Source organism: Ursus americanus, chromosome 14 (genome assembly GCF_024610735.1).
Source record: "Ursus americanus isolate L20-20 chromosome 14, mUrsAme1.1.p, whole genome shotgun sequence".
Lineage (NCBI taxonomy): Eukaryota > Metazoa > Chordata > Mammalia > Carnivora > Ursidae > Ursus > Ursus americanus.
The window spans coordinates 59,024,240-59,051,554 of NC_142140.1; the positions used below are offsets into that span (position 1 = coordinate 59,024,240).

Genomic DNA, 27,315 nt, shown 5'->3' on the forward strand with positions numbered 1-27,315 from the left:
CTCTCATCTTGACTAGGTTAACAGCAGTGTCCCCAGGCCCCAAACACAACAAAGCCCAGCTCCGACACTGACCGGAGTTCTCGGTTCTCTTGTTCTGACTGTCCCTGTCTCCTGAGCAAGGGGTCACCCACAAGCCTGCCCCTCCCAGGGACGTAAGCATCTGTCCTGCCACAGCCAAGCCTCTTGGAAACACCGACACCACACTCAGGAGTGCTTTCATTTTCCTTTATTTTTTTAAAAAAGCCCCTAAACTCTATGGCTTCCAGGAAGCGTCAGAGACACCAAAGTGCCATTTCTGTACACCGTGTAAAGCAAGACCTATACACACACGCCGCTGCCAGGCCGTCCCCCGGCTGCGCCACCCTGAGTGGCAGCACGGGCCCTCCGGGGGGCCCAGGAGGACCGCACTCCCACCAGGGCTGCCCAGCCCCGGACGCACCTGTGGGGCTGGGACAGGGCTTTAAGGCGCTTGTCTCCCGCTGCCCCGCCGGCGGCGTGGAGCACGGACACGAGAAGCCCACGCACACCAGGGCACAGACCGAGGCCCGGGCGCCAAGCAGATGGCCGCCCCCGGGGCTCCGGGCCCTGGACACGGCTCCATGAGCAGGTGCAGCAGGAAACCCTGCGGGGCTGTGCCCACCGGCCCAGGCTTTGGTGCAGCATTTTGGTTGGGGGGCCGCCCCCACCCCGCCTTCCCCTGTGGTGCGGGGAGGCCCAGGGCGGGCTCACCCCCGGCAGCAACGCCCACAGCGCCCCCTCGAGAAAACGGCCTTTGGATCGAGGGAGACAAGCTGGACTTTATGAGACTAACGGGACGGGCTGGCCGACGCGGGCGGCCAACTACTCACTTCAGCAGGCGGGCGGGAGGGGCGCAGGGCAGGGTGGCCACTGTTGCTCTTCTCCTTGTTTCAAATAGTTAATGCTCTTGGAGGGGAGGACTAGACACGGGTGTAGAAATCTCGGCCAAAGTCTCGTGTGAAGGAAGTGACCCCGCGTGGGGGGGGCGGGCAGCTGCAGCCAGCCCAGCAGTGTGTGTCCTGGCTGTGGGCCCCACGGCCGGGGCCAGGCTCGCCCCAGGGGGCTGCGGCAGGAGGGTTCAGGGTGCCAGGGCCCCAGGGTCACTTGTGGCGCTGCACTGCTTTTCTCTTCCTTCTCTTGAAGAAACAGCAGCACCTGCAAGGGGTGGGCAAGGGGACACGGACATGTGGCGGGTGGGTGGGGAGGGGGCCCAAGCTGTCCCCGCGCCCGGCTGCCACCCGGGGCCTTACTTGGTGTCATCGGCCACCTCCACCTCTGCGGGCGCTGTGATGGGAGCATTGGAGTGCCCGGCGGTGGGGTCATCTGCGTTCAGCTCCCCGTTGGTGGAGTTCAGCGCCTGCGTGGGGGGGGGGGGGGCGGCAGGGGAGTCAGGTGCGCCCTGCCCCACCCCTCCCACTGTTGGGGTCCTTGGCCCAGCCCCTCACCTGGTTTTTGCTGTGTAGCTGGGCTTTGTCCCGAGGCTGAGGCTGCGAGGGCAGGTCGGAGTGGACCGTGCCGATGGGTGTCGGCTGCAGGGGGGCAGGACGCAGCGCTGAGGCCGGGCAGCCTACTCCCACCCACCACGCACCTAGGGTCCCACGGGCACGGAGCACCAAGGCTCCTGGCCCCACATCCTGGGGCCTCACCCACCGCAGGAACCAGGACTCAAGCGGTCCGGGGACCCCACGTACCAGGGGCTTCCCCGCCCAGTCGTACTCATAGTCGAACACGAAGCCGCTGCGGTCAAAGAGGTCGGTGAAGAGCTTGCGCAGGTAGTCGTAGTCCGGCTTCTCGAAGAAGTCCAGGCGCCGCACGTAGCGCAGGTACGTGGCCATCTCCTCTGTGGAGAGCCAGCGGGGGCACGGGGGTCAGCGCAGCCCGGGGCGGCTGGCGGGGGTGCGGGGGTCAGTGCGGCCCGGGGCGGCCGGCGGGGGCGCGGGGGTCAGCGGGGCCCAGGGCGGTCGGCAGGGGCGCAGGAGTCAGCGTGGCCTGGGGCGGTCAGTGGGGCCCAAGGCGGCCGGCGGGGGCGCGGGGGGTCAGCGGGGGCGCGGGGGTCAGCGTGGCCCGGGGCGGCCAGCGGGGTGCGGGGGTCAGTGGGGGTGCGGGGGTCAGCGTGGCCCGGGGCGGCCAGCAGGGCGCGGGGGTCAGTGGGGGCGCGGGGGTCAGCGGGGGCGCAGGGGTCAGCGGGGTCCGGGGTGGTCAGTGGGGCCCGGGACGGCCGGCGGGGGCGCGGGGGTTCAGCGGGGGCGCGGGAGTCAGCGTGGCCTGGGGCAGTCAGCGGGGGCGCAGGGATCAGCGGGGGCGCGGGGGTCAGCGTGGCCCGGGGCGGTCAGCGGGGCGCGGGGGTCAGCGTGGCCCGGGGCGGCCGGCGGGGGCGCGGGGGTCAGCGTGGCCTAGGGCGGTCAGCGGGGCCCCGGCGCCCCTCACCTGGGAAGCTCTCGCAGAGCACCTCAATGGGCGTGGCCCGCTTGGTGTCGCCGATCTTCTGGTAGCGCTCCTTGAGCGTGTCGGCCTGCGGGGAGAGCGGTCAGCCGACACGGACCCGCAGGCCCCCCACGCCCACACCCCCGGCCCCGTGCCCACCTTGAGCCCCTGCCAGGGCAGGCTGCCACGCAGGAAGTACATAAACATGTGGCCCAGCGCCTCCAGGTCGTCGCGGCGGCTCTGCTCTGCGGGGGGAGAGCAGGTCAGCGCGGCCCGCGCGCCCCCCCGCCCGGCCCGTGCGCGGCTCACCCTTGCCCAGGTGCGTGTTGATGCTCATGTAGCGGGCCGTGCCCGTCAGGCTCTTGTGCTCCCGGTACGGGATGTGCTTCTTGGTCTCGGGGTCGATGTACTCCTTGGCCAGGCCGAAGTCGATGATGTGCACGGCGTGCTGCCGCTTGGTGCCCGGCCGCCCCACCAGGAAGTTCTCGGGCTTCACGTCGCGGTAGATGAGGCTCTTGGTGTGCACGTACTCCATGCGCGTGATCTGGGGGGGGCGGCGGCGGCTCAGGGCTGCCCCCTCGGCTGCCCCCTCCCCCCATCCCCGCCCCTCCTCCGTGCGCCCGGCCGCACCAGCTGGATGGCAATCATGAGAACCGTCTTGAGCGTGAACGTGCGGTCGCACAGGTCGAACAGGTCCTCCAGGCTGGGCCCCAGCAGCTCCAGCACCATGGCGTTGTACTTCCCGCACGGGCCGAAGTAGTAGACCTGAGGGACGCCCTCTGCAGGGGGTGACACACGCAGACTCGTGGGGGCCTGCGCGGCTCCCTGCACCCTGCGCCCCCGCCGCGCCCCTGCCGCGCGGGCCTTGTACCTGCGGCGCTGAGCTGCTTGTAGAAGCGGTACTCCAGGTGCAGCTGAGGCGCCCGGGACTTGATGGGCTCCTGCAAAGGGCAGGCGGGCATGTGGTCAGGTGACCCGCCCTGCACGCACACCCCCTCCCAGGAGAGCCAGCAGGCCAGCCCGAGCTCAGTACCCCCAGGGCCCCGCGGGGCGGTGGGAGGGAGGCCTGGACCCAGCCCGAGCTCAGTACCCCCGGGGCCCGCGGGGCGGTGGGAGGGAGGCCTGGACTCACCAGTTTAATAGCTACGTATTCATTTGTATAGAGATTCTTCCCTGTGGAGAGAAGTGCACCAGTCAGTGCGGCAGGACCCCAGCAGGGGGAGACCCCACCTGACCCACCACTCTGGGGGCCACCTCCTATTCCCTGGGAGACCCCCCTGAGCTTGGCCACGTTCTGGGAGCGAGAAGAATGCCTACGGGTGGCCCCCATCTGCCCCATACCCTCATCCTCAAGCCCTCCATGCCAGCCAGCCCTCCCCTCCCCCCAACCCAGGCCCGCCCACTCAAGGGGGCCACTCCCAACTCCTCTCTAGGGGATCCTTCCCGCCAGCACACCAACTCGCTCCAATTTCTCCCATCTAAAAAGACAAAGAGAGAAAACACAGACCCATGGTGACCCCGAGGACTCTCCAGCTCCCACGGCAGCGTAGAAGGCCGGGCTTCTGGGCCTATGCCATCTGACCTGCAGTATCCCCTCCTGGCTCCCCCGAACACCCCCATTCTTCTTCCCTCCTCACCGCCCCTTCACCCGGTCTGCCAGTAAGGACTCTCCAATAGCGGCTCTGCCTCCGCCTAGGACCGGCCCCAGAGCAGTCCCCGCCCCCGCCCCCACCCCCACAGGCTCCTGGCCTTCTGTCTGTCCCACCAGCAGACCCCGACCCTGTGGAGCACGGCCCCCTGGCAAGAGGCTGCACGGAAAGGTTTCTCCAGCTCCTGTCTTGCAGGGGACTCACCCAAGGTGTGGAACCCAGCCATCAGCATGGGGAGCTCCTTTGTGCAGAAAGAGAACTGGCCCCAGGGCCCTGCCCCTTGCTGGAACCTGCGGTCCAGTGAGACCCTGCCCAGGGGCCCCTGGTAGGCAGAGAGCCCCTGGCTGGCTTCCCAGGGCACCAGAGCTCACCACGCCTGGGGCTAGAACTCCGCATGCCTCCCAGGTTAGAAACAGCCTGGGGCAGGTCATCTCCCCAAGCCCATCAGTGACCACCAGGACCTCCAGAAGCCCACACAGAAGAGCCAGCACACCCAACCTCAGAGCACTGCAAACACATGAGTTCCAGAAGCTGCGGCAGCCCAGATTTCACCTGCTAGAGCCCCACAGACAGGGCCTCTGGCTAGACGGCCCCAGCCCAGGGGCTCGGGGCTTCTGTAAAGGGTCTCCTCACCCGGAGGAGCGAGGGATGGACGCCCAGCACCCACGTGGCTTTGAGGCTGGGTGACCTGCTGCATAATGGAGGGCCGCCCTAGCCCCTCAAGCCTAAGCGCTCACCCCTGCCCCCCTGCCCCTCTGGGGATTACTCTGCACACAGCCGTGGGGAGCCGGGCCACTGTCTCCAGGAGAGCGGCTCCTCCCAGCGCGATCCTGGCCTGCACCCTTGGACTAGCCTCACGGGCATGCCTGCTCCTCTAGGATCCACATCGTCTGTCCCACCGTCCTGGAGTAGGATCCTCGGTGGGAAGAGGCCTCAGCTGACTCTCCCCGTCATCGTGCGGCTCGAGTCTGGGAGACATCCACGCCTGGGTCGTTCCTCCAGCGTGATGGTGGGGGCCCCACCGTGTACCACCTCACGGGCCAAGGCCAGGGCTCCCGCACCTGTCGGTCCCTCCCACCAGTCACCGCCCCATCCTGGGCGTGCTCCAAGGTGTCCACGCCCCTGTGGCACTGGCGGGGGAGGGGGGATCCCTGACGTGGTCCCGGCCCCCCTGGGGCCTTTGTTCCCAGAGGCGGATCGAGAGCCAGCGGGTCAGACTCCCCAGCACGCAGCGCGCAGAGAGGTCACCGCAGGCCTGCAGGAGAGCCTGGGGAGGGGACAGCTGAGCGCGAGCCGCCCCAGCCACGACGCGCAGTTGACTCTCCCTCCAGAGGTTTTTAGTTCTTGGCGGGGAGCGCGCCGCGTCTGTCAGATTTGTTTCACGGGCACTGGCAGCTTTTGGCATGCTTACAATCGGCAGTGGGTTTAAGCTTTTCTTTTCCAACTGTTGCTTGAATAGAAAAATTCATTTCTGACTGCATCTTGAGACTGTGGCCACGGCGTGCCCATGACCCTGCTGTCTGGGATGAGCCCAGCTCGCTTCTCCCCCATTCCTTGCCGCGGTGTGGAAGGGGCGGGCACAGAGCCCCACCTTCCTGCGGACCTCCGCTCACTTGGGTAGACAACCAAGCGGGTTTCAGACGCTCATCAGCAGGGAAGGGAAGCTCTCTGGAAGCCCTGCTTCCTGGGTTTTGATAAAAAATAGGTTTTGCCTCTCACCTTTTTCCTTCAACATTTTATGATGAAAGTTTCAAACATAAAAAAATGGAAAACCCCTGCAGGAAAGACCCACGTCCTCACCGCCGACATGACGTCTGTAACAATCTGCTCTTTGTTCTGCTGTATGTCTGTCTGTGCACCTGTCACCCACTCATCCTCATTTTTTTTTTAAGATTTTATTTATTTGTGAGAGAGAGAGAGAGAGCGCGCGTGCGCACGAGCAGGGGAAGCAGCAGAGGGCGAGGCAGGCTCTCCGCTGAGCAGGGAGCCCGAGGCGGGACTCGATCCCACTGAGCCACCCAGGCGGCCCTCGCCTCCCTATTTTTGGTGAAATCAGAGCGTTTCAAAGCGGCAGACATCAGTACCCCATCCCCTCCGCACCGGCGACAGAGAGCGCAGACGAGGCTCAGCAGGACTCGCGGCTCCTTAACCCCCTGGAGGGGAGAACGCTTACCCGTGAAGCACCCACCGCGGCCCCACGTGGCGAGCGCGGGCACACGTGCCGCGCCAGCTCTGCACCGCCACGGAGGCCGAGCCCGCCACACGGGCCCCTCCCGCCTCCATGTCCCGAGAGGCGGCCGCTGAGGGGGCGTTATGGGCATGTCCACTCCTCCCAGCTCCTTCCACATGGCGCGAGGCGTCAGAGCTCTCTCCGTGCTGCGGCAGGGCCCTTGCGGGGACGCGGTCTGGCTGGCTTAGCCGGTCGCCCTGGGAGACCCCGGCTCGCTCCCAGTGTTCCCTTACAAGCACCGTGGAAGTGAGCGTTAGCACGCGGGACTTCCTACGCGCACGCAGGGTCACTCTGCCGAGTCTGCTGCTTGTGCTGTGCGTGTGGCGTGTCACCTGCGTGTCACCTTCCCTCGTGGCTGATGAGGCGGAGTGCCCTCTGAGCTCCCTGGCGATCCCTCGGTCTGCTTTTGTGGAGTCTCTCTTCGCATCTCTTGCCTGTTTTTAATGTGTTTTTTTTTAAGTCATCTCTACAGCTGACATGGGGCTCGAACTCACGACCCTGAGATCGAGAGTCGCACGCTCGTCCGATGGAGCCGGCCGGGTGCCCCTCTCGTGCCCGTTTTTAATCGGAGCATCTGTCTTTTGATTACTGAGCAGTCCTTCCCCGAGTGCAGACGTCGCTGCTTTGTCAAATGGTGCTCTGAGAGCATGGCCGTCTGTGGCCTGCCTGCCCTCGCTCCCAACAATGTTGTCTCATAAAAACATGGGTTTTTTTTAAGATTTATTTATTTCAGAGAGAGAGAGAGAGACAGAGCACGCGTGCACGCGAGTGGGAGAAGGGGCAGAAGGAGAGAATCTCCAGCACTCTCCACGAAGCGCAAAGCCCAACGTGGGGCTCGATCCCACAACCCATGAGATCAGGACCTGAGACGAAGCCAAGAGTCGGACGCTCAACTGACTGAACGCCCCTCACAAAAAGATGTTTTAAACTCTGATGATTCTAACTGATCCTTTACGGTAACTGGTAACTTTACTGTGTCTTGTTGAAGAAACTCTGGGGTTCTGACTGCCCGTGGGAGTTCTGGGAGAGCCGAAGTCCTTGACGGCCAGTCTGAGTGGAAAGTGAGTGTGTGCACACACGCCCAAGCGTGTCTGAAGTAGGGATCTGCAGACAGGTGCTTGCTGCTCGGGGCGGGGTGGGGGGGGGCTCACCAATGTCAGCAGTCTCACCTGTGCGTGCTCAGGGCGAGCTCCCGAGGGGCTATGAGCAGAAGGAAGACCCTGGGGGGCCACACAAGGCTGAAGCTGCAGCCATCCAGATACAGAGGTCTCCCTGAATTCCCCGGACACTTGGCTGAGAACCCAGAACGCCCTCACCACGGGACAGAGGTGACTCCGGCCCTTGAGTCAGGTCTGCTCTCAGCTGCCCACCAGCCCCCAACGACTTCAACACGAGCCTCTGGGACAAAGCATAATGCAGAAGTTCCCCACGTGGCACCCACAATTTCCAACAGAAAATAAAACATACTAGACGTATGCAAGAGGCAGATGAGACAGTAACGAGGAAAAACAAAGTCAAAGGTGCCAAAGATGTCACATTTCAAACCCTCACGAGCACGTGTGAGGATTTAAAGGACAAGATGGGCAAAATGAACAAGCAGATGGGGAACAGTGAGAAATACCGTGTTCGGAATGAAAAATTCGCCTGAGTGGCTCCAACAACAGACCAGACACAGCAGAGAAAAAGGGTGCACTTACAAAAGAGCAAAAACTAACCAGACTGAAGCGAAGAAGGAACAAAAGGCTAAGAGAAAACTTAAACGAAGCTTGAGGGGCCCGGAGAAGAGCATCAAACATTTAACGTACGTGTAATCGGAGTCTGAGGATGCAAGAGACGTGGAAACAAAGACAGGAAAATATTTGAAGAAATAACGACTATAAAGTTTTTCCAATTGAATGAAAAAGTATGACGCAGACCCATGAAGCTCAATCAATCCCAAGCAGGATAAACACAAAGAAATCCACAGAAACACTGCAAAATCAAAACCTGAAACTAAAAAAAAAAAAAGAAAACCTTTTGTTGTGGGAACTGTTGGGAAAAAAGACACAGGATGTACGGGAGAACATGAATCATCAGGGAAATGCAAATGAAAACCACTCAGCACCCCCGAGACGCTCAAAACAGCCTGACGACCCCAAATGCTGATGGGGATGTGGGACCCCCAGGACCCGCATACGCTGCCTGCAGGAGTTTAGAAATGTCACCATCACCGTGGAAATCAGTCCGGCAGTTTCTCGCCAACACGCACCCTGGCCGTAACCCGGCTCTTTCACAACATCTGCACGCAAGACCTGGAGAGGGAGGCTCACGACAGTTCTCTTCACAACGACGCAAATCTAGACACAGCCCAATGTCCCTGAGCGAACGGATGAAGAAAACGGGGTGCAGTCATACAGACGGACACCCAGCTACCACACACGCGACAACGGGGACACTCAAGCCAAACGCTGCTGCACCCACAGCCCCCCCACACGCCCTCATTTGTCTACGCAGAACTGCTGAGCCTGACACCCCAAGGACAGGCCCCGTGGCCCCCAGCCTGCAGGTCAGGACTGGGTCCTGGTTTGTGTGAGCACATGTGCACACGCACAGTCTAACAGGGCAGGAGGAGGGGGTCCAGGTGGCTCCGTGCGGGGTCTCCTGGGGAACTGGCTACCAGGCTGCTGGGGCCCTGCTGTGCCGGGAGGGCTGGACCCGGCTGCCCTGTGCTCTCCCCTGGGAATTCAGCAGTCTCAGTGACAGTGACAGACGCATCCGCTGTTTGAGCCCGGCACCCGCCCTGCATCCCACTTCCAGCCAGCACACGGAGATCGGACCCCCAGCCCTCAGTTTGCTGGCTCATAAACCCCAAGCCCAGGGCTTCCTTAAGCCATAGACAGGCAGTGAGACTCCATGGCCCGAGCCCAACCCTGGTAGCCTCTGGAGCGGCTGAGCCGCGGCTCTGGCTCAGGACAGGCTCTCAAGCCAGCTTCTCAGGGCCGCGGGCTGAGGCGCACGCCAGGGATGCGGGCCGCTGCACAGGGCTCAGGCTTTGCCTGCGGTTCCTGAGAGCTAAGTGCTCAGCAGGAGCTGAACTTACATCCCACCGTGCAAGTGCACCTGGACCCACCAGCTAGAAACTTCCACGTAGGTGCCTCCTGCACTGGGGGGGGGGGGGCACGCAGATCCCCCACAAAACTGTCCCTCAGAAACACAGCGTGAGGCTAGGGGTCCACCTCTCTGGCAAAACCTCCCTCTTGGGGAGCAGATTCTCACACTTACCTGAATTCCCAGTCCCCACCATCTGAAGTCATCTGAGAGCGGTGGCCACAGCCCCATCGGGCAGCCTCCCCCTCCCCATGCCCCAGAATGTAAGCAAGGGGGCTCACCTAGCCGGAGCTCCCCGAAGTTGCCACAGCCTATCTTCTTCCCGACCCGGAAGTTGGGTCCCACCATCAGGACCCCTGAGCTGGTCCCCGAGCTCCGGACGCCATGGCTGCTCCGGCCGCCGGCCTTGGACATTCTCCGACCCTCCTCCGACTCCCCTTTCCCTCCTTTCTTGTCAAAATCCATAAGTTTGTGGTACCCTGGCCTCTCCACGGTGACTCTGCTGCCGTGCAAATCCCGGGTCTGTGCAGACCTGAGGCTGCGGCCGGCTCTTCGGGGCTAGTACACCATGGTGGCCCAGCGGGCTCCCTGCTAGTGAGACGTGGGCACTTGCCAGGGCCCGGCCGTGGCGCTCATCTCGGTGGCCTCAGGGTCGCATGCAGGGGGAGGACACATTCTGTTGACAGGTCCCGCCGCCTCAAATCTCGTGGCTCCCAGCTGGCAGAGAAACAAAGGCACGAATTAGAAGGACACACGTGTCCACGACGCAGCCCCAGACCAGCAGGCAGACCCAAGGGCAGCACATGACAAGCTTGGCAGCGAAGCGGCACGCCGAACACATCTCTGCAGGTACACGTGCACCCCATGACTTTCGGGGGGACAGACGGGTGCAGTGACTCAGGCCCTGTGAACACCACATGTCAAGCTGGTGTGAGACATGTGCTCTGTTGAGTGACCCCCACCCCGCGACTCAAGGACACCGCCACCAGCACAGGCGGTGGCTGGTCACATGACCGAGGCCCTAGAACCCCAAAGCCGGCGGTGGAGCCCCAAGTCTGGGTGCAGAGAGGGCTAGGAGCCCCCTCACCCACAACCCCTTCTCCACGCCGAGGGGCTGCTCCCCAGTATAGGGAAGATGAGAGACAGCAGAGCAGTGCCCGAGGCTGGGAGACAGGCCCTCACCACTGACCCCGGAGGCCTCTGTGCTGCCCCACCCACCCCCAACACCCCACCCTGCGCTGTACAGCTGATGCCAAGGTCCCCGGGCCTAATTCCAGGAACCTGTGACCTGTGGTCAGGTGGGGCTGGAAGGGGCCTTGACCCTGGCAAGGCTTCACTTGGTCAGCAGCTGCCGAGGGAAGTCGGGTGGGCTCCCAGGCTGACGGAGCCGGCGAACTGGGCACAGGCTGTGCATCCATGGGGTGGGACCAGCCTTGGCCCCTTAAGTATGAAGTGGGGTTGTGGAGGGCTTGTAGAAGGAAGGGCAGGTGCTGAGCAGCCCCCAGGACGCAGGGAGGAAGGGGCCAGCCACACAAGCTGGGTGCGGCGAGGGGCAGGTACCCACAGAAACAACCCTGGGTCCGCCCTTGGCTCCGGCCAGTGGCGTCCAGCCCACTCTGTGTCCCCAGGCCCATGCCCTCCCCAGACCCACCCCCATCCCTGCAGGTTCTCGGCACCAGCCAGCCGGGCCAGGCCTCTCAGCCATGCCTCCTCCTCCAACCCCCACCGACCGCTCAAACCAAAACCAAAGGATCTCCTCAAAAAGAAACCAACATGCTCCTATAAGCGCCCCCACCAAACATGTCCTCCTTTAAAATCTGAGTGTGGGGGCACCTGGATGGCTCAGTCGGTTGATACATGACTCTGGATTTCAGCTCAGGTCAAGATCTCAGGGTTGTAAGATCAAGCCCCATGTCGGTCTCCGTGCCGGGCATGGAGCCTACTTGAGATTCTCCCTCTCCCTCTCCCACTCCCCTCCCCCCTCCCTTTCTTAAAATTAATAAATTAAATTAAATCTGAGTGCGGTGCCAGAGGCCTAGATGCGGAGGGCTCTGCCTGTCCACACAGCTGTCAGGCGCAGAGTGGCCACTACCCAGCTCACGTCCAACCCCATCCCTGCCTGGCACTCAATGCCTGCCACACACGCCCTGAATGTCTGTGAATGATCAACAGGACATGGTGACAAAAAAACAAGGCAATGGGGGCACCAATGGGCTCACCGTGGATAGGAGCAGGCGGGTTCTTCAACTCCAAGTAACAACACTAAGTCGAGGCTGAGTGAGCGGGGCTGGCAGCACGTGGGGGCACCCTGAGGGCAGGCTGCTCCCCCAAGATCAGCCCTGCTGCCGGATGTCCCAGGGAGGCAGGGATGGTGTCGCCTCCCCCCTAAGACCCCCCTCCACTGACCAGACCAAGACCAAGAGTCCTGGGAGTAGCTGGCTCAGAGCCAGTGGAGGCCCCACGGAAAGCTGATCCCAAGCCATGTGCTCGGGGAGCGGCGATGGCCCAGGGGTATGGCACACACACCCCCTCCTGGGCTCTCACACATGTGTGCACACCCCCACACCTGTGTGCACGCCCAGATCACAGAAAGGCATGCTGCTCGGGAAGCCTGGTCAGGCCTTGCTCTGTCCCCTCCCCCCCACCACAGAAGAAACTCCGGCTTGTGGTTAGGAAGGAGCGAAGCCCCACTTGCTCTGAGGACCATCACTCTGGTGGGCACTGGGGGCCAGAGAAAAGTGAGGAGGTGTGTTGGGCCTATCAGTCAGGTACGGGGGCCAAACGCAAAAAAGGGGGTTTGCAGGGATCCCCAACTTCCCCGCTCCATCAGTGGTGCCCCACACACCCCTGGGCAGAGCCTAGAATATGCAAGGGGAATGGGGTCTTGGGAACAGTGGCTGGGATCCCCCAGGAGGAAACACGTCCATCTGGGACTGACGGAGCCAGCCCCCGTCCTGTCACGCACACCTGGAAACACCACGAGAGCCCCTCTGAGCGCACCTGGGGTTCCACTGGAAGGTGAATCTACACAGAGAGACTAGAATCTCAAGCTTACTCCTAAGAACAACGCCCTCCACAGGCCCCAGCCTTCCTCCAGTGCTTGAGCCAGACCTTGCTCCTCCGGCACACCGTGCGGGTGTCGGAACCGACAGGAAAAGCCAGAGAGCACGTCTCTCCTCGCCAGAGTGGAGACGGCATGCTTCTGTTTGGAGGTCCCTGCTTTACCATTACTCGGATTACGGAGATACGATTCACAAACCATATGGTTCACCTTTTAAAAGCGTACAATTCAGTGGTCTTTAATACAGAATTATCCAACCATCACCATGATCTAATTCCAGAACATTCCATCACCCCAAAAAGAAATCCTACCCACATCAGCAGCGTTCTCCTCCAGCCCCCGGCCCCCAGCCTCACGAGCCCCCTTCCCGTCCGTGGAGGAGCCTGTTCTGGGCGTGTCACACACGTGGACTCACACGCCGTGGGGCCTTCTGTGTCTGGTTCCCTCCCTGAGCGTCGGGGGCTCGGGTCCGTCCCCGGGCAGCGCGTGTGGGCGCCTTGCTCGTTTATGTGGCCGAGAGACGCTCCCATGCGGGGGGACCACACGTGTCCATCTTTGGGTGCTGAGAAGCAGCTTCCGTGTCTCAGTGTGCAGCTGGGTGTGCACCTGCTGGCTCAGATGGAAATTCCACCGTAGCCGTCCGAGGAGGTGCTGGGCTGCTTTCCAAGCGGCTGCACCATCTTCTGGAAGCCCCCGCACCGTGCACTGGGGTGTACGCGCCCCTCGTGCTCCAGCCCGTGCTGCCATCCCAGGGGTGCTTCTAGGCTGCATCTCCCTGAACGCCTGCTTTCTTTCTAGACACAAGTCTCCTCCCCTGACTGAGACAAGGGAGGCCGGACTCATTTCCTCGAGAGCGACTGTGGCTGAGTGTAAGAGTCATGAAAAAGGAACCGAGGAGGGCACGACGGGCAGCTGCCTTTGGAAGAGCTCGTAGGCTGTAGGGGTGCCAGGTATGGAGCCCATGTGCAGGGCAGCCGCCCGTGTGCACAAACTGGTGTGGACCCGCCCGGAGAGCTGGATGGAGCAGAAATGAGCAGGACCCTGGCACTCCCTGAGACGGTCATCAACCAGGACAGGATTTTTGCAAAAACCCCTGGTTCTTTCCTTGGTAAAAACTCGAGGGCAGAGCACTAAGCCGCAGCCTCGTAGCTACTGTATCAGGACTCGGGACACACAGTAACCCACACGCCCGGCACACACCTGGCACACTCACTGCTGCTTTGAAAGTCTCCTGGATTCCACACTAAGGGGTCGCCGGAACCCACCTACTGTCCGTTAACAGACAGGTAGATTTTCTTTCCAGTCAGAAGGTCATCGAGAACACGAGCATCTGCACATGCACGCACACACACACAGGCACACAGATACCCGTGCACAGACACACACACACAAAGACACTCGAAACACAAGGCCCATCAGACTCCTTCAGATGTAAAATCCACAGAATTTCAAAGATCACAACGAGACACTGTGTCTGGGACACAGACATTCTCGCGTCTCGTGACCTCCGCTATCCCGATGAGGGGTGAACTCAAGGGGCAAAGGGGCCCTGGGGGTTCCCTGCAAAGGCAGCGTGGCCAAAGCCAGCAACAGGACATCCTCAGAGCCATCAGCTCAGGGGGACACGCACCCAACGGGGAGGGCTGAGAAGTCTCCGTACAGACGAGGCCAGGATGACCCATAAAGACCGAGAGCTGGTCTTTGTCCTGGGGCCTAGGCACAGAGCTCCTCAAACCCAGGGCACTTACTGAGGAACAAGAGGGTGTCCGCTCTTCAGGAGCCCCACAGATCATGCTGGGGCCAGTCACCAGGAAGACAAAGCTGGGAACAGAGCTGGGGAGGCCAGGGTGCAGCACGCCAGGACACAAGGTGTGGGGAGGGCTCCGGCGGGCAGTGGAGACAAGGATTCGGGCACATCACCGGAAGGATGCTCGTGCACGCCCTGCCCCACCACAGGCCCCTGGGCCCACAGGGCCCTTGACACAACACTGGCAACCTGCAGCTCACCCGAGCCCCATCGGGCCCCCGGCGGGTCAGCGTCTGCCCCCGTCAGTCCCATTACAACAGGGCAGGCCACCACATGGGTCACCGCCTGCGGGGCACAGCAGGCACCGTGGTGGCAGGTGAGAAGCCCTTCACTCTGACGCCTTCCCAGGAAAGCCCTGACGACACCAGCCCCTATTCACCTCCACAAAAGAGAGCCACCACCCCCCCAACCCACCAGGGAGCTGCGAATGTTCTGGAAGGCGGCCAAACTCAGCATGCCCTGGGAGGCCACCCCACCCAGCATGGGCCACACAGGGGCATTCTGGGTTCTGTCTTGGGACCTTCTGAAAGCCAGGTGGGGCCTTCAGGAGACCAGCAAGAGCAAGTCACATGACTGCCTGTGGGAAGTGCGGACAGGGGCAGCACGAGAGGCCTGAGACAGGGCCAGGACCAGAGCCTGATAACACGCATCCAGGACCCAGGACAGGCAGGTGTCCAGCCTGGCATACCTGGGTGAAGCCCAGTAACCCGAGACCTGAGGGCAACGGAAGTGTCTGCTGTTAGCCCTGGCCTAGGCCCAGGAGCCACAGCTAAAAATAATTATCCTGGGGGAAGGGGCCTCCCATCCCTCACTCAGGCCTAAAATAACAACAGTCTCCACCCAACCAGCACGGCCCCCAATTCCTGACGCAGGGCAGGCCCCCCAGGGGAAAGGGCTCCGCTCAGGCCCCTATGGCCCCCTGACCCAGGGGGAGCCCTGGCCTGCCCCCTGCCCCCACCACGAGGACCACGGACCAGTGCCCAGGGAGCCCCCTTGCCCACACCGAACAGGTCTTGTAGAGACTGCTCTGGGGAGGGGCTGTGCTCCTCTGCGAGCACCCACCTCAGGTGAGTTACCTGCCGTGGTTTTTTGGGGGTCCTCCATCTTGTCAGGGCCAGGGGCCAGCTCCCCTGGTGGAGGCCCCAAGAACCCCCTTCTCTGACCGTCTCTACTCAGTGATGTCACAGTCCCTGGCTGACATCACCAGCGCAGCCCCAGCCAGAGGCAGGGGCACGTCTGGGAGCAGATGCGGGCAGGCAGCCACCCTCCTGAGAAGGGGGACCCTCCGAGGCTGCCCGGCCCCAGGGCACACGGCGGACCTGGTCCTGGGTACCCACCTCACATGGGATCCAGGCTGTGTCACCCCCCGCCCCGCCGGCATCTCTGGACATGCATGTCCCTCCCGAGCCAGACCCACCTCTATCTCACGGGGGCTTAATGACCTGTAGGCGAGGTCTCCTCCCCAGGATTCACCTGGGCCCAGGATCACAAGTACCCCTTGTGCCACATCCTGGCATTTACACAGCACTCCCCAAGAGTGACCTGGACCCCAGAGACATGGCCAACCTTGCAGTCACAGCCAAGAAGTCTGAAGTCATCTGCAAGGTCATGTTATGACAGAGAAGGAAGCGGTCCCACAATGGCAGGCACGGGAGCCTGCCTGACGGGCCCCCCGTGACGAGGTCAACGTTGACATGCGTTAAGCAAAACAGGTCATGAACAATGGAGTTACGGATGAAGGGGTCCAGCCCCAAATAAACTGGGGAGAGAAGAGAACACACGCCCAACCCGCGCTGGCTGCCAGGTCAGCAGTGGGGATGAAACCGGGGAGAAGCGTCCTCGGTGGGTGCCACAAACGGGCCACTTCTCAGTGAGAGGCGGGGAAAGGCACCAGTGCGGGGTGAGCATAAGCTCCGCGGCCCTTGACGGCATAGGAGACGGCGTCGGGTTCCCGCCCAAAGTCCCGGCCAGGAGGGTGAGGGAAGGCGGACTGGAGGCAGAGCCGCGCTGAGAGGGACGCAGGCGCGGGGGACGGGCCACCACACAGGCCACCAGGGTCTGCTGTCCAGCGGTTCGGGCGCAGCGGACGCTGCCGGAGCTGTGCAAACACGGCCCGGTCAGCAGGCTCTGAGAGCAGGGCACTTCAGAGCACTTGCCTTGCAACCTTCGGACAGACCTGAATCTTCTCAGAATGAACCAGATTACGAAAGAGAGGCAATGTCCGGATGACGAGCCTCACAGCTGAGGCCACGCAACCGACACCAAGCAGAGAATCACAAGAAGCAGACCCCCAGACCTGGGCAGCAGGAGAGGATGCCTGGGATTTGCTTTAAAACGTTGCCTCGAAAAAGCCGGGCAGGCCAAGGACATCGCTGGGTAAGCTGCTGGTGCCCGTGGGGGCTCGCGCTCCAACAGGGTTCATTTGGAAAGCACCGTGATGGAGCTGAAGGGAAACAGGAGGGGTCTGGGCAGATGAGCTGGGGGGGGGGGGGCCTCAGGTCCTGCTCCGGAAGAAGGGTGACGGCGGGGGTCGGAGCACGGGCCCTCCGCAGGACTGTTTGCACGAGACACCGGATCACCGAGGGACGCGCGTTGGGGTGGGCCCTGCTGCTCAGGTGGGCGGCCCACCCGCACCACACCCCGCGTGGGGCCCACCTGGGCCCGTCCGTCCAGCCGGGAAGTCACCAGTCCTGCCCACGGACGACAAACGCGGAAACGCACTCTGGGAGTGAGGGGGCGCCGCGGCTCAGCGGACACGCAGGGCGGCACACGCCAGCCCCGGCCTCTCCTCCGACCCTCACGGCCGCCCAGAAAAGCCCTCCTCCACACCTTTTCACAGAGCTAAGTACTGTCGGGGGCAGGGGTCCCGGCCCACGCGTTGGTCCCCGGGCAGCCCTCATCCCACGGGCCCAGCGCAACCACGGCAATGACATGCTGCAGCAGTCCCGGCGTGCGTGGTCGCGTCCCCTAAAAGCCACGTCCTGAGCCCAGAAACGCGACCCTACTTGCAGATTAGGGTAGGCCCTCTCCTCAGACAAATGTCCTCATGAGGAGAAGACAAAGATACCCGGGAAGGGCAGGCCACGGACGCAGCCACGTCCAGGGAACGGCAAGGACAGCGGCGACACCAGGATTTGGAAGGGGCAGGAAGGGCCCTTCCTGAAGCCTGCGGAGGGAGCGTGGCCCCGCCACACCTCAATCCCGGACCTCTGGGCTCCAGGACAGCGTGCAGCCCGGCCAGCACTCCCGGCCAGGGGACCGGGGCCAGCGTCCGCAGGGAGGAGCCGCGTGGGCAGCAGGGACCCCTGACGGGACGCACGCAGCCTGGGGACTTCCTGCAGGACCCCCGGCCAGTCCTCCGACCGCGCAGGGCATCCACACAAGAACAGGGGACCGAGTGTCTCAGCCTGCAGGGGCCGAAGGAGAGTGACAACCGGAATCCCATGGTGTGGGGATGGGGTCCTGGGACAGAGCGAGGATCTCTGGTGAATAACAGGTGTCAGTGCCCGCTCGTCGGCGGCGACAAACGCACTGTACTGAGGCGAGGTGTGAACAGAGGGCCCGGGCGTGGGGCCCGAGGGAACTCGGCACTACGCGCTGACTGTGCACACAACTGCTCCAAGATAAAGGGTATTTAAAAAAACCCAAACCGGGGTACCTGGCAGGCTTAAGTCAGTTAAGTGTCTGCTTTTGGCTCAGGTCATGACCCCAGGGTCCTGGGATCGAGCCCCTCATCGGGCTCCTTGCTCAGCGGGGAGCTCACGGGGAGCCTGCTTCTCCCTCTCCCTCTGCCTGCTACTCCCCCTGCTTGCGCTCACTCTGGCTTCCTCTCTCAACTAAATAATTAAACCACCCAAACCAGGACGTTGACTCTGTGGTCTCATGAGGCCCACGTGTGACTCTAAGACGCTGGGCGCACCTGCTCAGAGGAGCGTGGCTGAGGGAGCCCACGGTCACGGAACAGTCCAGGCACCGGCCACACGGCTGCTACCGCGGGCACCCACGCAGAACCGCTGGCTCTCGAGAAGGTGCATGGCAGCAAGGAGGCAGAGATGCCCCAATATGGGGTCAGACCCTAACCCAGGAGGGAGAGACGACGTGACAAGCCAGGATGCAGACAGCGACAAGTGAGTCGGTGAAGATGGGGGAAACGGGGCTCTCGCCACAGCGGGTGGGCTGTAAGCTGCAGCAGCCACCACGGAAACCCATCAGTGCGTCCTCAAAAAGTGAAACACGGAGGCTTCCAGTGACCAGCGACCCTGCTACTCGGTATCCGCCCCAGAGAACTGGGAACATGAGTCCACGCAAGACCTGTGCGCTGTGTTCACAGCAGCCGAAAGGTGGACACAACCTCAACCTCAACGCTCACCAATGGATGAACAGATAAACACGTGTCCCCCACGCGCGGGCCCGTCCCTCGGCCACCAGCAAGAGCGCAGCGCCCACACGCGCTGCCCCAGGGACGGACCCGAGCCCCTGACGCTCAGGGAGGGAACCAGACACAGAAGGCCCCACGGCGTGGGAGTCCACGTGTGTGACACGTCCAGAACAGGCTCCTCCACGGACGGGAAGGGGGCTTGCGGGGGCCGGGGGTGGGGGGCGGGGATGGGGAGTGATGGCTGATGGGATGGGTTTTCTTTAAGGGTGATGGGATGTTCTGGAATCACATGGAGGCAATGGTTGCACAAAACTATGATTGTATTAAAAACCACTGAGGGGCACATTTCAGTAAATTTTTATGGCTCTGTAAATTATATCTCAACTAAAAATAAAGAAGTGGAGTGTGTGATATCTCAATAAAGCTGTTTAAAAAGGCACAATGGGGCGCCTGGGTGGTTCCGTCGGTGAAGCACCTGCCTTCAGCTTGGGTCATGACCCCAGGGTCCTGGGGGGAAGGGAGCCCACTTCTCCCTTTGTCCCTCCGCTGCTCATGCACATATACTCTCTCTCTCTCAAATAAATAAATAAATAAAAATGAAATCTTAAAAATAAAAAACAAAAAGGTACAGTGAGGGGCGCCTGGGTGGCTCCGTCAGTGAAGCATCTGACTCTTGGTTTCGGCTCCGGTCTGATCTCGGGGTCATGAGATCAAGCCCCATGTAGGGCTCTGCACTCAGCTCAGCGTCTGCTTGGGGTTCTCTCTCCCTCTGTCTGCCCCTCCCACTTGTGTGTGCACACAGGCTCTCTCTAAAATAAATCTTAAAAAAAAATAAATTAAAAATAAATTAAATACATAAAAATAAAAAGGCAGGGTGAGTGGGGTTCAGAGAGATGGGTGCAGACTGAAGTCAGACCTGCAAGCCAGCCCACGGTCAAAGCCACACATCCTGCTCCTGGACCCGTGTTTACCTGGCTTCCGTGAGACGCTGCCTGCAAGTACTTCCGAGGAGTCAACTGACGTGCGCCCACAGGAAAGAGAAGATGCAGAAGCCAGTGGGGAGAGGTGGAAGGGCTGACTCGCCGCGGCTGAGAGCTCAGCGACCCCAACCTGTGAGCCTCAACCCCTCAGCAGCCCTGGGCGAGGTTGCCCCCTGCCACAGCCACCCAGGACAGGCCCAGTCCACAGGGCCCGGGGACCCCGAGCTCATACAGCACACCCAAGCGCTCACCAAACCCTGTCAAGGCGTTGGCGCGGCTCCCACCCACCCATGTGCACAGAGCTCGTGGACCAAGAGGCTCACAGGAACTGACTCCCAAGGTCCTCGGGAGGCTGCCCCCCCCCCGAGGCCCAGGTGGCAGTGGGGACCCGTTAAAGACCTGAAGAAACCCCAGAGCTACCCAGCCCTTGCCTCTGGCCACACATGTGGCAGTGCAGCCCCCAACTTTGGTTGGGAGATCATCTTCCCCGGTTTTCGGAGAGCAGAGAGCCACGGCAGATACTCCACTATTCCCTTGCAAACGTGGGAGCCCAGCTGAGCTGGTCCCAGTGCACCTTGTGGCCCTCGCCCAGACTCAGTCCCAGGATGGAACAGCTCCCGGGGCCCAGAAGGCTACGTGAGAATTCATACACAGCACTGCTGAAAATCCGGATTCCCGGTGCACCCCGAAGTGCTGATGCAGGGGGCTGGAGTGGGGCCTGGGAGCCATCACTTAATCCTGAAGTTTCCACTCCACACTCTGCAGGCCCACCAGCCACCCACCCCAACCCAAAACAGCCCTGGCACCAGCAGTCAGATACAGCAGACAAAAATACAACACACCCAGTTAACAATGAATTTCAGACAAGCAACAAATAACTGAGCATGAGACCGTCTCCTCAAGTATATGGGACATACGCACATGAAGCAACTTTGGCTGTTTGTCTGAAACCAAGGTCCTTCGGCACAGCAGAGCTGATAAACCTCCCAGGAAGACTCACTGCTCACAGAGGCACTAACGTTTTCCACTCAACTCTGTGTTACTTTTTTTTTTTTTAATAAAATATTTTATTTAACACAGAGAGAGACAGTACAAGCAGGGGGAGCGGCAGGCAGAGGTAGAGGGAGAAGCAGGCTCCCCGCTGAGCAGGGAGCCCCATGTGGGGCTGGATCCCAAGAGCCTGGCATCATGACCTGAGCCGAAGGCAGACGCTTCACCGACTGAGTCACCCAGGCACCCCATTTCTGTGTTACTTCTTAAAATCAAGCATTTCCAATGAAAATTGAGCTTCCAAATAGTGATGAGCCACGGGTGTCAACTACAACCAAATATGAAGGAAACAATGAACGGTCTCAGCAATTATCTCTTACACCGATTACCTGTTTAAATGATCCTAGACACACGGAGTGAAACAAAATGAATTTCACCTGTTGCTTTTTTGCCAAGGCCACTGGTGTGCTGTCAGCCACCCACGTGGCCCAAGTCCCATTTCCACCGGGGGTCTGGAGCACCTGTGCGTCAGAAACCCATCATCCCCCATAAGCCTCAGACAGGGAAGCTGAGGCCCAGGGGGTGAGGGCACCTGGCAGAGCCTGGGCGAGGGCCGCCAAGGTGCACTGGGACCAGCTGAGCTGGGCCCCCAGGTTTGCAAGGAAACAGCGGACTATCTGCTGAGGCTCTCTGCTCTCCGAAAACCAGGGAAGATTATCTCCCAAGCAGCTCCCTACCTCCCACCGGACTGCAGAGGAGCTCCACCTGTAGCAGGAGCCAGAACCCTGGCAGCCGGCGTAACTCCTCCCTGTGCAGCCTGGACACCAGGGCAGAAACCAGGAAGGAGCAAGACACAGCAGAGCGAGCGGCAAGGAGGCCCGGCTGTCCTCTGCCCCGTGCATGCGGGGACCTTGGCCATGGAGCCACAATGCAGCATAGCCCGCAGCTCCAGGCCGCCTCCCTGATGGCTGCTGGGAGGACCAGCCTCCAGAGCCCTCTCCCTGCTTGCCTCCTCAGACTTCCGGCTTCAAGACGCAAGGGAGGGCTATACCACACAGGCCCTGGGACCCGTGAGACGTGGCTGTGCAGCCACACGCTCAGGGAGGCCCCTCTCAGCTCCAGCTCTCAGCTCCAGCTCCCTGCGGCAGCTGCGGCTGGCAGCAAATCTCCAGGGCGGGGCTCTCACCCAGGGCCATCCTGCCCCCAGAACAGTGGGCGACACCTGGGGACATCTGTGGCCGTCACGACTGCAGTGATCCTGGCACCGAGTGGGTGGGGCCAGGGAAGCTGTTCAGCCCCCACAGCGCCCAGGACACCCTCCAGAGAGTGATTCAACCCCAATGTCAGCAGTGCCGGAAGAAAGGCAGTGGGGACAGAAAGTGTCCTCAGCATAAATTCCCAACAGGCCCATCAGTGCAGCTTAAGGAAAAAGAAGGCAGCCCACAAGTGGGGACCAGCAGACTAGGAGGGTCAGCAGTGAGCGGGCCATGCTGAGAGCTCCCACCACCCTCCCTGCTGGTGTCAAAGCAGAGGTAGGAGGGAAGGTGCTGGGGGGGGGGGGGCAGAGAGGTGCACACAGGTGTGCCAGAGGGTCCTGGGAGCACCTGCCAGCACCACCCTGGGGCCCACTGCCCAGGACGATTAGCTCTCCTGGGCCCACATTCGCACACGGAGCTGCTGGGGGGTTGACTGAGGGTGATTCGTGAGACCCAGCACAGCCTCCCACGTGGTGTGGTAAAGGTTCTATAAAGACGTCTGTATCGCATCACAGCCCCCGGAAGGTTTCTAGAGGCAGTGAGAGAGCCCTCAGGTGTCCGTTTCTACCTCTTAAATAGTGACTGCCCACCCCAGGGTCGCCTTGGATCCTGCTGTGACCCAGGATGGCCCAGGACCCACCCAGGAGCTACCGAGGTTCTGGCAGGAAGCTCTGACTGGCATGAAAAACGCAGGCACCTTGCCCACCCGCCAAGAAAGCTCTCCTGGACTTGTGCTTGGCGGGGGGGGGGGGGCGGGGGAAGCTGCTGATTGGAACCTCAGTAGATATAACCTAAGAGCCAACTTCGCATCCCAGGTCTGGTATGTTAGTTAATTTTGATGCCAAAAGCAACTTACAGGAAAAAACCTGTTTTGTAACCTGACATTTAACCATAGATGCCGCTGAGCGGCCAGAGAGAAAGGACCCATCGCAAGGGGGAAGGCTCCCAGAAAGGGGCCTCCAGATGCCCTCTGAGGGTGAGCAGAGCACGCGGGACCCCAAACAGGGCCGGAGAGGGACGGTGTGACAGCAGGGCCCAGAACCACAGCCAGTTCTTGTGTGCAGGAAGACCCAGGGTTTTGGAGCAAGGATCTACCACCCCATGAGAGTGCCTCCGGCCCCGTGTGTGGACCCCCACACCACGGGCCCTGTGCGAGCATGGTGGAGGCCAGAAGTGTCTGTGGCAGACAGGGCAGGAGGGAGGCACCAAGGCAGGGCAACACCCAGGCGACGGGGAGGAGAGGTGAAAGCCCCCCTCCAGCAGCAGCCACCAGGAACTCCTGCTTGGGCCAGTCCTGGCTGGCACTGTGGGCACCAAGTGGCATAGGTGTGCGTGCTGGCCTCGTCAGCCCCCAAGCCTCCATACTTAGCAGGTTACTCGGGACTCTTGCTTCCTCACCCGCACAACAGGGACTCAGGAGGCTGCCCAGAACGGGCCCCCCAAAAGGGAAGGGGGCAGACTCGAAGCCATGCAAGGTGGGGGCCTTCCAAACCACCAGGCCTTGGCTTGGCTGTCCCTTTCCCTAAGGGCCCACTGCACCACGTGGAAAGACCTGACCTGTGGGAACATTCCCCACCAGTTGCCAGAGCTCTCCCCAGCACACCCAGCGGCCTAGCTTGAGCCAGCAAGGCACTGACGTGGACCACAACCCCAACCAGCATGCCCATGCTCCTTCACAAGTGCCTGTCTCCCCATCAAAGCTGGCCGACATACCCATGCTAACCTGCTCAATGCCACCAGAGGCCTGAAGGCAGGTGGCCCCCAGCACCCAGTGCCCCACAGCCCCACCTCTCCTGCTCCTTCTGCAGCCCTCTGCCCACCACCTGACCTACAGCCTTGACAGACTTCAATCTCCTCCTAGGAGTAGACAGGGCCCCAACTGCTCACCCCTGGGTTTTTGGGGCCCACCTGGAAAGAACCTGCCAAGACAGAGATCCAACCCCATCACGACCAGGACAAGGGACCCCGCTGCTCATGAGGTGGCCTGGGGCAGCTCCATGGGGACTGAGAGGAACGGGGAACACAACAAAGTCAACTATGGGGCAAGACGGGGCACCTGGGTGGCTCAATCGTTAAGCGTCTACCTTCGACTCGGGTCATGATCCCAGGGTCCTGGGATCGAGCCCCGCATCAGGCTCCCTGCTCTGCTGGGAGCCTACCTCTTCCTCTCTCACTCCCCCTGCTTGTGTTCTCTCTCTCGCTGGCTGTCTCTCTGTCAAATAAATAAAATCTTAAAAAACAAACAAACAAAAAACAACAACAAAAATTATGGGGCAAGAGGTTACTGGGTATCCCAGGGAAAATGCCACTGTCCTTAAGCACAGCCTCGAGGGAACCAGGCCAGGTGGGCCACAGGCCTGTCCTAGTAAATCCCCATGGACACAAGTGACCCCATAGGAGTCTGGAATGCCTACTGGCTGACATGCTGGCTTCCCCAGAGCTGGGATGAGCAGATAGGAAGGCTTTCAACTTAAAAAAAAAACAAAAACAAAAAAAACCCCAAAAAACCCACCTCACCTACTTCCTTTTGCAACCCAGAGGTAATTACTGTGTAATAAAGAGAAGAAGGAGGAAAATCTGCTTGAACCAGAACCAGCTGTTCAAAGAAGTCTGTCTTCGCAAGGACTCTGTCATCACAGAGCGAGGACACGCCCAAAGCCAGGTAATGAGACACTCATCCCTAATCCACCTGAGAGAAATGAGAAGTAACCAAAATCAGACTCGAAAGCCCTTTACACAAGAAGGTCCAAGCGCCAACTTCAGACAGAAAAGACCCGTGCCCCGACCCCTGCAGACCCACTGGGGTTCTGTCCACCCCCCGGGGCGGAGCAGGTGTGTCCAGTCCGCTCCTTTCAGACCTCCCTCCCCACCCCCACCACACAGGTCATACCTCCACTGGCCGGCCACACACGCGTGGCACGCTCAGCAGGCCCAGCTGGCCCGGGACCCCTGCCCCCCCACCCCAGCCCCCGCACTCAACACTCCCCCTTTCTGTTTCTCACAGGCAGGGCCACAGACATCACCCTGGGGGGGGGGGAACAAAACACGTGGGGTGAACGCAGCCCATGTGCACTCCGGTACCACAGCCAGTCCTCACCCATCTGCCTGCAGAACCCAGTGGTCCCTTTCTTGGGGCACAATTTGGTGGAGACACAAAAACAAAAACAAACTGCCAGCAAAACCGCGAACTTCCCCCTTTCAAACCTGTGGGCCTGGCTCCCAATCTGTTCTTGTCAAGGGGCCACCTCCTTTGGTGACCAGAGCAAGTCCCTGAGGACACTACCCCCCTATACTGGAGCCTTTGTGCTCCCACTCATCTCTCACACCCACAAGCAGAGGAGCCTGTGGGGCTGGGAAACGCCAAATGAGCCTGGCCATGTCCTCCAGACGAGGACCGAGGACCCACAGAGCTAGAGACGCATCGGACCGAGCCCCAGTGGAGGGACGACATGTGGACACCCCCCAGAGTATGAGACACTGGCCAGAGGGGCCAGGGACAAAGTGCTGGAGCCCTCCGAGGCCACTGCCCACAAACAATGCCGTCCAGAGGCCAAGAGCCCCCAAGCCTACCTAGGACGACAGCCCACAGCCCCGAATGGGAAACCTTTCCTGAGAAAGTTGGGGCAAGAGGGGGCAGGGAGGAGATCAGTGTGGCCACCGCCCCCGGGCGCCCAGACATCTCACCCCCTCCCTGATCCAAAGTGTTTCCGGAAAACAAAACCAGTGGCGCGGGCGGAAAGGGGAGGGCACAGCCACACCGAGGTGGCGGTTCATAAGCAGTGCCCTGCAACAGGTCACCCCGGACGAGACCCCTCCAGCCGCTTCCCCGCCGTCCCTGCTCTCCCCTCAGGGCCTTCCAGACCACCAAGAACGGGTGGGCTGGGGCAGGGGTCCAGGATAGAAGAGGAGACGTGGGGAGACACGGGCAGTGGGCAACGGGCCTGAGCACTGGGGAGCAGTGAAGGGGGAAGTGGAGTGCCGCTAAGTGGACAGCGGGGTCTCAAGTCAGGGGGCCAGTGGAGGACCGCAGAGCCTGCAATGAGGGGTCGGGGTCGGGGGCGGGCAGCTGGGCCTGGAGCGCGGCATCAGTGAGGACAGCGAGGTCTGCAGTGGAGGCGTCAGCGGGAGTGCAAAGCGGCAAGGCCCGAATCTGGGGGAAGGGGGACAGTCTGGAGTGAGAGGACGAGGGGTGAGGAGGTGGCGTCTGGAATGTGGGAGTCAGTGGGCTGGGGGCGGACAGAGGCGGGCGGACAGGGGTCCACAGGTGCGGGGCCGGAGGACAGGCGGGGGAGGGGCCGGTCAGCGAGGGTGGGGGTCCGCGGGGCGCGGCGGCCCGGGCGCGTGGCCGTGGCAGCGGCGAGGGCGCGCGCGTCCTTACCTCGGGGCCTCCGCCGTGGCCGTGGTCCCGCGGCCGGCCGGGCAGCGGCCCGGGCTCCCTCAGCAGCGCGGCGCGGGGCCCCGCTGCGGGCCCCGCTCGCGCTGCGGCTCCGGCTCCAGCGCCCGCTCGGGCCCCCGCTCCCGCTCCCGCACCGCCGCCGCCGCCGGCCTCCGCATGTTGGCGCGGGCCGTCCCCGCCGCGCGGGCGCCCGGCTCGCCCCGGTCTCGCAGCGTCGCCCGCGGCCCGCGCTTACGCCCCGGCGTCGGGGGAGGGCCCGCATGCACTGCGCAGCCGCCGTCAGGCCCGGGGCGCACGGCGCCTCAGCGCGGGGCGGGTCTTGGCGGCCGCGCGCGCCGCCGCACGACGGCCGCCGCGCTTTGCGGCCGCTCCGGGATGGCCAGGCTGCGGCCCGCGGGGGGTTCCCGGAGGCGCGCGCCCCGTGGGGTGGGGTGGGGCGCACGCGCGCGCGCGTGCGAGGAAGGAGCCGGGCCGCGTCCCCCCTCCCGGGGGGCGGGGCTCCCCCCGTTCGCCCGGGCCCGCCCGCCGCTGCCATGGCGACGCGTGGCCGGCCGCCCCGCCGCGCTTCTGTGACGTCACGGTCTCGCCACCTGACGTCACGACCGGGCGGTGGCGCGGGGCGGGACCGGGCGGGGCGGGGCCTCGGTGTGGCTGCTTCGGGGACGGGCTCGCAGGACCGGCGGGAGCCCGTGTGGAGCAGGCCGGGGCGGTGGGCCGCGCGGCGGGCTAGAGGGGCGCGGGGCAGGCCCCCCACGCAGGCGCTCCTGCAGGTGGGACGCTCATCACGCCTCCCCGGGAGCCCCCAGGCCTGCTGGGGGGTCAGGGCACTGAATAATGGGCACGGCGGTTTCAGTTCTAATGAGGCAGCGTGGGGCAGAGTGACTCAGAGCCCAGCCCTGCAGAAGGAGGTAGATGGGATCACATGTTCGGACTGTCGTCCTGCTGGTGGTGGCCAGACGGCAGGCAGAGGAAAGGGCGTCGGACGGGGACTGCAGCTGGAAGGGCCCGCGGCAGGGTGCAGGGTGCAGTGGACCGCCAA

General features: G+C 62.2%; 1 protein-coding gene across 3 annotated transcripts; it reads right to left on the reverse strand.

The window, feature by feature from the left end:
* Positions 1-211: 211 nt before the first annotated feature.
* CSNK1G2 (casein kinase 1 gamma 2) lies at positions 212-26,517 on the reverse strand. 3 transcript variants are annotated; one of them, XM_045800126.2, is made up of 12 exons: positions 26,259-26,516; positions 9,690-10,125; positions 3,575-3,615; positions 3,314-3,383; positions 3,073-3,221; positions 2,752-2,986; positions 2,602-2,687; positions 2,446-2,530; positions 1,710-1,858; positions 1,464-1,547; positions 1,269-1,375; positions 212-1,173 (listed from the first exon to the last, which is right to left on the reverse strand). In XM_045800126.2, exons 2-12 carry the CDS (start codon positions 9,871-9,873, stop codon positions 1,119-1,121), a joined length of 1,245 nt encoding a protein of 414 aa, XP_045656082.2. In that variant the 5' UTR covers positions 9,874-10,125; positions 26,259-26,516; the 3' UTR covers positions 212-1,118. The 3 variants fall into 3 exon arrangements, 2 of the variants coding, with proteins under 2 accessions (XP_045656082.2, XP_087723562.1); XR_006780116.2 differs by having other exon boundaries at positions 1,145-1,173; positions 1,735-1,858; positions 26,259-26,517; XM_087867436.1 differs by lacking the exon at positions 1,464-1,547 and having other exon boundaries at positions 26,259-26,517.
* Positions 26,518-27,315: the final 798 nt, after the last annotated feature.

What these genes read in the sequence shown, in the direction of transcription:
- CSNK1G2 (XM_045800126.2), bottom strand. Translation starts at nt 9,873, where the DNA reads ATGGATTTTGACAAGAAAGGAGGGAAAGGGGAGTCGGAGGAGGGTCGG. An exon ending in GCTCTGCGAGAGCTTCCCAG is followed by an intron (nt 1,859 to 2,445) that starts GTGAGGGGCGCC and finishes GGCTCTCCACAG; the next exon opens with AGGAGATGGCCACGTACCTG. An exon ending in GAGGTGGCCGATGACACCAA is followed by an intron (nt 1,174 to 1,268) that starts GTAAGGCCCCGG and finishes CACCCCTTGCAG; the next exon opens with GTGCTGCTGTTTCTTCAAGA.